At 39.1% G+C, this 8,367-nt stretch overlaps 2 protein-coding genes across 5 annotated transcripts in view; one reads left to right on the forward strand and one right to left on the reverse strand.

Moving 5' to 3' along the window:
• Ccdc88a (coiled-coil and HOOK domain protein 88A) overlaps positions 1-4,122 on the forward strand; it is a 97,403-nt gene extending 93,281 nt beyond the window's left edge. For 3 of the 4 annotated variants that reach the window (XM_090336900.1, XM_090336904.1, XM_090336902.1), the window contains one exon: positions 443-4,121. The gene's annotated coding sequence lies outside the window, so the exon portion shown is untranslated. Of the gene's footprint in view, positions 1-442 lie in introns of all 4 variants that reach the window. The other variant, XM_090336903.1, reaches the window with a different exon arrangement.
• Positions 4,123-6,370: 2,248 nt separating this feature from the next.
• On the reverse strand, positions 6,371-8,058 carry LOC150060735 (prolyl-tRNA synthetase associated domain-containing protein 1). Its single transcript, XM_090336905.1, has 2 exons — positions 7,935-8,058; positions 6,371-6,926 (listed from the first exon to the last, which is right to left on the reverse strand). The coding sequence occupies exons 1-2, from the start codon at positions 8,016-8,018 to the stop codon at positions 6,486-6,488; spliced, it is 525 nt and encodes a 174-aa protein (XP_090193031.1). The 5' UTR covers positions 8,019-8,058; the 3' UTR covers positions 6,371-6,485.
• Between the last annotated feature and the right edge of the window lie 309 nt (positions 8,059-8,367).

Consider the following 8,367-nt stretch of genomic DNA (forward strand, 5'->3'; position numbering starts at 1 on the left):
ATTTATCAAAACTAACCAAATTAAATATGAGAACAAGTGCATATTGCATTAACAGATGTAAATATTGCTTGCTTGATTCATTGATTTTTCTGACATACTAGCAAAGCAACATTAATTGGTTGCCAAAGGCAAAATTTTGCCTTTCATCTTAGGGAATCAATCTTTGAAACCTACTTTCCCCTCAGTTTAAACTTTATTAGCAAATAATATTGCATTTTGTGGCAAAAATACAGTTTTTCCCTTTCTTGATGGTTAAGAATAAATTAGATGATTATTTTATGAAAAAGCCTCTCAAAAGTTGTATCTGATTTTCCTGTCACATCTGCATTCTAATAGAAATATCTGCTGCATGCTTTCTAATTGAGGCTGCTCTGTAAAGTTTATATCCCTCTTACCTATTCTTATATTTTCTTTCTTCTTTCTACCTTCCAACTAAATACAGAGAGAAAAGTGCCCTTCAGTTTCTCAGTGTGAAGCTTTTTTTGTGAAGTAACAAGACACCTAGCAACTATAGGAGCCATTTCTTAAAAATCTTGAAGGAGACCTTTAACAATCCTTCGTGAATAGAGCAGGCAAGAAATACAAACCTTCATTCCTTCCTTGAATCAAGGAGCTCTACTGGATTCAACTGCCAAAAGTTTTAGAAGGTTTTAGGACTTAACAATATATTGTATCGTTAACTCTGAATAAAGGACATTCTCTCACTAAGGACAAAGTGTTTTAAGGTCAAGTGTTATAAGAAATATTTCAAGAACAATCTACTTTTCATCAGTCATGCATTTGTTCATATTTGCATAATGCTAAGTATTAGCCAGAATCTAGCCATTTATATTTAGTTGTGTAAACCTAAGTTAAATGCTGTAGTATTTTGTGGGAATGTACTTATATATCAAGAAACAGAGAAAAAAATGTTTTGGCATGTTAGAGCCTTTTTTGGTTAGCAGGCTGCATGTGTTGGTACTTTCTTTTGAGGCCAGTTACTTTAGTGCACTCCAAAAGAAATTCAGTTTATAAAATACATCTGAAAAACTACATTAAATATATTACAAAAAAGGTATATTATTTTTCCATATTCCCATTAAGCCACACTTAACATTTACACATGGATCCCAAGATAAAAGTGTTTTTTCTGAAACCTTTTTAGAATGGTTTTCCAGCATAGCATTCCCAAGATGAAGCTCTTGTTTTAGCTCATTTCACTTCTTTGCAGTTGAGTTACGTATGTGTGCGTTTTTTTTTTTAATTGAGAGCTGATTATTGCTTAAGAAGTTTTCTTATGGCAAAAAAATAATGTAAATAATTATCTGCGTTTTGCCAAGAACTCATTTATTATTAAGGTTATCATGAATAAGAATTTGTTTTTGTCCTTTATAATATTACATTAAAGTTGATAACTATTATTGGTACTTTTGAAATATTTGTATGTTTGTTAAACATTTGGAAGAAGCACAAAAAGTAGGTTTAGTTAACCCAGGGAATCATCAATTTTTAGTAGTTCCAATTTTATATCACAGTTTTATTTTCTTATGAGGTAAAATACAATGCACTGATGCAAGTTCATTGTTTAACATAAAAATATCAAAATAATCTTCTGAAATGAGATTATACTGACTTTATTTTAACAGGACACTTCTTAGGCTCTTATTACTAGCTCTAAAGAACTTTTTGGAATAATTCCATATTCCATAATGTTGTTTATGAACTATGTGTATCATCACTAACCCAGTAACCATGAGAAAATCCTCTTCCCTGTCTGTCTCTCCTTTTTGTAAGTGGTAGGCCAGTAGCAATGTTGTGTTTAGTCCCATTGGAAAGGCCATCAGTAAAATAGAGGCAGCATGTTTAGAAATTTATATGGAAAGATAGCTTGGATTTATCTTAACTCAGTGCCACCATCAGTGTAGGTTTTGTCAGCAAATAATACTGTAAGATCACTTTGAAACTCTTGATGAAAGGTGCTATGTAAATGTAAATACAAAGCATTCATACTGCAATATGAATATTGCACGACAAAATATTTAAAACGTATTCTCTAGACTGTGAAATACCTCTTTCCATCATGCCTCCCTGGATTCAAGTACATAACTTTGGTAAATTGGTATTATGGCAGCCTAGAGACACTTAATGTGTAAAAACTGTAAATTAATTTTGAGTTATGTAAGTTGAAAGTAAATGTAGAATTATGTTTTAGCTAAACAAAGTGGGTAACTTAGATTTATATTAACTAGCATCAAATTTGCACAACTAGGACATATCCCAGGACAATTACTGAAAGTTGAAACTTAATGAGTGTGAGGTGACCCAGTGAGAGTGAATGATGGTAAGTAATCTCACCCTTTACAATACTAATATCCTAAAATAGAACACTTGTGAATTAGCCAACACACTATTGCTTCAAAGGGAAATACTGAATGACAGGCTGTGAAGTACTAAATTCTGAGAAAAGACAGATACAACCAAGTGAAAAACTCATATGACTACAACATACAAGCATTCTCAGTTATATCCATTACATTTTTATACCATTTCAAGAAAGGACTCCAGAAGTGGGGAACCTTTTTCTGCCAAAAGCCATTTAGATATTTATAACATTGATTAAAGGTCATACCAAATTATCAATACAAAAGCAACTGATGATAAGCATACAAGTATGTCCCATCATGTACCAAATGTTTTTGAGGCCCTTCTAAGGCCCTTTCTCTCAGCTGTTCCCCTCCCCAGACCCAGATTCCATGAAAAGTTAACCCCAGAGGCAGTTTGTAAGAGGCCACTCTGTTTCTTTAATCTTCTGCCAAACAAAAGAAGGCTAACTGGAAACTTATCTGGGCCATTTTCATAACATGCTTTTAATCTGGCTCTATTCTAAGAATGCCTAAGTCCCCAAGGAAACTGAAAAAAAAAAAATCAATATACAGGGTAATCATTTCATCCCAGAACTCTAATGTGCTTCAGATCTGACCATGAAGTATTTTGGTCCAAGTTTTTGAATGGGTGGTTACCAAAGAATTCACAAGTTTTATATGTAGCACCTTTCATGCAAATCATGGCAAAGCCTATTTAAAAATCACTGTGCATATTATAGAATTGTAGCCACCTCACAAATCAAGTACTACAGCCTATACTGTCTTAAGTTTCTGTCAAGAAAACAATACTGTACCAAATCTGGAATTCTAATAGGAAATAATAATGTATGTTAAATAACTTGTATTTTAAGTTACTTTTTATGAGAAAAGTGGTAAACTTTCTTTTCAGCTACTTAGTCCTGAATTGTATTCTTTAAGCCTTGAGTGAATATTAAAAAAGGAACCCATTTTATAATATAAACCTTGATGTACATGTTGAGATATTTGGACAATGAAAATGCCTTAAAAGGAATGCTTAATGGATAATGTTGCACTTATAACACCTTTTAACAAAACCTGATTTTAAACTGTCTTTTTCTTCTAAGGGGTTTCTTCTTCAGTGTTTGCTATTGTACTTTTAATTGTTATTAAAACCAAATCAAGTAACACAAAAGCTGTAATATTTCCTTTAAAACTAATGCTAATGAAGGATTTGAGTGCCAAAATGTTTTATTACTTGGCAATATCTAATATATTAGCCATAGGATTCCAACTCCTGATAAGAGGCACCATTGTGTTTGTCTTTTTAAAACGCTTTCGTTTTAATTCTGTTTCTTAAAAAATTAAGTTGGATTATGGATTAACATTCACTTTTCTGACATAAAAAGAAATAAAGCAGGTAATATTTATAACAAGTGATTAGTAATCATTTAAAAATTATGCTTAATCCAAATGCTTTCTTTGCCTTACAGAACAGTTTCAGACACAGCCCATATTTTTATATAATTGTTTGGGTTCTAATTCTTTGGGGATGAGTCCTAACAAGTTTTGGAGAGAAAGATTAGTATTAGTTGTCAGTCCCAACATAGGTTTAAATACAATCTAGATAGTCCAACTTATCTGAAGGTATTTAGCTAGACCCTTAGTGGATACCTTAATTTCAACCACAAATACTACTAAGTCCTATCTGAACAGCTTTTCCTACCATATATTCCTAAAATAAGTTAACTTACTAAATAAGATCAGTCAGAAATTGACAACAGCAACTAGTAATACCTACTATAACGTAATAAAAATTACATGAATATCTTTTTCAAATATACCTGTATTACTGTGTTGTTCTCTTGTGGATGTTGTTTCCACTTTTGACCTTTTTGGTAGTTAATTGGAGATAAGTCTCATGGACTTTCCTGCCCAAGCTGGCTTTGAACTGTGATCCTTGTATCTCAGCCTCCTGAGTAGTTAGGATTACAGGCATGAGCCTCCAGTCCCCAGCTGTACATTTTTTCCCTTGTGATACAAAATAAAAATGGCTACATGAGCTGGGAATGTTGCTTAGTGGTAGAGTGCTTGCCTACCATGCACGAAATCCTAAGTTTGATTCCTCAGTACCATATACTCAGCTGGAAGTGGCACTGGGGCTCAAGTGGCAGGGCACTAACTTTGAGCAAAGTGTGTTCCAGGCCCTGACTTCAAGCACCAGGAAAAGTGAGGCAGGTGAGGTCACAGTGACTAGGAAGGATGACAGATTATAAGGACACCAGCACTTGGTATCACCAGAGTTGACACTACCAGTCTGCTAATCAAGAGTTCAATAAGTAATAATAATTTTAAAAAATAGTGCAGAGTTTGAGTATGGGTATGCCAGGCAAACAATTCAGTGATGTATGAAATCTCACACTAAGAGCAGCAGTTTAAAATGTATGAATTATTTGTTCCTGGAATAGTAGAGCACAGGTAACAAACTTCTAGAAGCAAAAACATACCCTGCTTAAAAATCCGCTAAGCTAAGCCTGGAGCCTAAGGCTCATGCCTGTAATCCTAGCTACTCCAGAGGCTGAGATCTGAGGATCACAGTTCACAGCCCGTAGGTGGACTAAAGCCCATGTTTTTGGTGGCTCATGGGGCTTGAACTCAGCCTGGGCACTGTCCCTGAGCTCTACAGCTCAAGGCTACCAGCCTACCCTTCAGCCAAGCCCCACTCATTTTCTAGAAGCTAATTGGAGGTAAGTCTCAGAGTCCTTTTGTGTCGAGGCTGGCTTTGAACCTTGATCCTCCGATCTCAGCCTCTTGAGTGACCAACTGTGCCAGCTTCATATTTTTCTTTTACATTGCATCCAAATCTACATTTTCCTAGGCTTTAATACTGTTTCAGTTATCAAAACTGTCGGATTTTTAGTCCTCGGTCCCTCCTGACCAGCAGGAGGGATAGAGAGAACACGCCCCAACAGAAAGGAGAGGGCGGGCTGAGGGCCCCCTAGCCCTCCTTCAGATGCCTCAGGGAGACCTGTCAAGGCAGAACTCGTTTATTGAGAAAGTAAGTTTAGCTAATATAGGATGCAAGAGCCAATCAGCACATAGGTGGGCAGGGGAATCGGGTGCTGTCAGAGAGGGCGGAAGTGTTCGGGCCAATACCAGAAGTAGCCTTCACAGCCATGCCTTCCAACCAGGTGACAGGCAGGTTGGGTCCCAAAACCAGGAAATGAGCACTGGGCCACAAGGTAGGCCTCCTTTCCATTTCCCTGATGTGATGTGGCCCACAAAAACAAAAGGGAGAATTATTTTAGAAATGGTATCATAAATAGTATGGAATACAAATTTCACATTCTTAACCTCTGAACAAACTAAAAAAAAAATGGGGGGGAGACAGTCCTGGGGCTTGAACTCAAGGCCTGAGTACTGTCCTTGGGCTTTCTCAAGGCTAGAGCTCTACCAGTTGAGTCACAGCATCACTTTCTTTTTCTGTGTATATGGTACTGAGGAATCGAACCCAGGGTTTCATGCATGCTAGGTGAGCACTCTACCAACTCTCAGCAAGAAAGCTTTTAAGATAACTCTTTAGAAGTACCACTTTTATCATTTTCAATACTTAAAAAAATTAAAAAAAAAAAAAAGCTTTCAGAAACAAATTGTTTTGTATGTGCCAATACTGGGGTTGAACTTGGGGAGAGGGAATTCCCTCAGCTTTTTCTTGTTGTTGTGTTTTCTTTTTGGGTACTTTTTTTTTTTTTTTTTGCCAGTCCTGGGCTTGAGCTCAGGGCCTGAGCACTGTCCTAGGCTATAGCTCTACCACTTGAGCCTCAGCACCACTTCTGGCTTTTTTCTATGTATGTGGTACCGAGGAATCAAACCCCGGTCTTCATGCATGCTAGGCAAGCACTTTAACCACTAGGCCAAACTCCCAGCCCAGGTACTTTTCTGTTTGAACCCAGGATGTTACGAGCTTTTGCCACTGAGCTACATCTTGAGTTCCCGTAAGCTTTCGTAATCAGGGCTAGTGCTCTATCATGTAAATAACAGCTCTACAGTCATCTTTCTGAGATATTTATTGGAGATTTGAGTCTCCTGGACTATCCTATCTAGGCTGGCTTAGTATTAGAGGTATGAACCACCAGCACCTAGCTACTAAATCTGTTTTGACCACTAACCCAGTAAGTTTTCATCAAAGTTCAGTATTAGGGGATCATGTCCTGTTGTCTTCACAAATGTGAGAAAGTCTTCAGGGCTCAGTCCCATGGTTGCACTATTAGTCATTGGGTGAAAGTACACCTTTTCATGTCCACCTTCCAGAAAAGCAGAATCCAGAACAAATTTCACATCTCCATCATCACAGAAGAGTGCCAAGGGTGTGGCACAGCCTTGACCAACTTTTAGTTTTTCTAGCATGGCTGCTTCATCAGCAAACCGCAGATTTCCACTCCCAACACCTAACTGCTTGGCAAGATCATTTAAATTAATTTGTCTGTCATGAAGAACTGTCACCAGCCAGTAGCTTTTTTTCTTTTTGTCCTTAAGAAATAGGTTCTTACTATGAGCGCCTTTCAAATGTTGGATATGAGGCATCATTTCTTCAACCGTAAACACCTACAAAAAATATCACAAAGTGAGTTTAGAAGCAGTATAATATGCTTATGCACCCATACATTTGTATTTTGTTTGCCACATGAAAACAGCAAGATGAAGGCACGCTTAATGCTCTGAATTTAACTGGCAGAAGTCTCTCAGTAGCCCATTACAGTTTCCTATCTCAGTTTCAGCTTCAATTTCCCTTTTTCCCCCCCATTGTCAGATAATGTATACAGGGGTTACAGCCACATTTGTCGGGTAGTAGGTGCATTACTTCTCACACATTGATACCCCTTCTCATGTTTTTGTCCCCATTTCCCTCCCTCCACCTCCTTCAGCCCGGGTTTCTATTGCATTGTGCAGGCCATGCCATCAAATTCCGGGAAAATTTGGTTTTCAACTTGGGGGCAAAGAATGTGGCTTAGTGGTAAAGTGCTTGCCTAGCATGAGGCCCTGGGTTCTATTTCTTAGTACCACATAAACACAATAAATACGTTTTAAAAAATTCAACTTGGGGATATTAAGAGCATACAGTCCTAGATTCCTATGATTTTCCAGTCATTCAAACCATATGGTAACTACACTCAAATTCGTAACTACACTCAAGATGAGAAGACCGCAAAACCTGGACTAATACCCTGTGTTCTCAGCCATGTTTGGCAATAGTGAAGCCTCACCAGAACTACCCCCCCCCAAAAAAAATAGCAATAAAATTTTATGTTACACTTGTGAGGAAAGCTAAGTTGCATTTGCATATAAATCCGTACACGAAAACATGAAATTTTATTTAGTAAGGCGGGGGTGGGGTGATTTCTGCCAGCTGCAGAAACCCACCAAACCTTAAGCCTCAGTGTCCTGCAGCACCTGTGTGCCGAATGCGTGGCAGCCGCGCAGGCGTGCCCGCGCAGCGAGTGGAATCACCCCACACAGGCGTGACGTCCTGTGCTCCCCGTAGTCTCCGCTGCCCCGGGGGCGCCCTGGCCAGCCAGCGCCGGCACAGCCTCACTCCTAGGACGACACCCTCACCTCGGGGTGCTCCACCACCTCCGTGCGGATGGCGAGGGCGCTGAGCCGCTGCTCCAGCGCAGACCGCATCTCGGTACCCGCCATGCCACTGCCACGGGGACCGAAACGAGGTCCTGGCCCGGGATCCGGCCGGAACCGGAAGCCGAGGGCGTGCGCTTGCTGCGCGTTTCCCGGACGGATGCCGCAACCCTGGTGCGAAGGTTCCCAGAGGCTTCCTGCTCCTCCCAACCCCCTCAGGTTCAAGGCGCCCTTGGGCCTCTAGCTCAAAACCACGTGGCACCGAATGGCTGGAAGTGGCTGACCTCCTCACCGTTCTAAGGCTAACTTTAACTTGTAACATAACTTTTTGCTGAGACCAGGCATGTCTAACCATAAAAAGCCATGAAAAATAAACAGCTTGGCTTACTGGTAGCATGCTTGCCTAGGATGCACT

The sequence above is a fragment of the Megascapheus bottae genome, chromosome 7, assembly GCF_031878675.1.
Source record: "Megascapheus bottae isolate mThoBot1 chromosome 7, mThoBot2.hap1, whole genome shotgun sequence".
Classification (NCBI taxonomy): domain Eukaryota; kingdom Metazoa; phylum Chordata; class Mammalia; order Rodentia; family Geomyidae; genus Megascapheus; species Megascapheus bottae.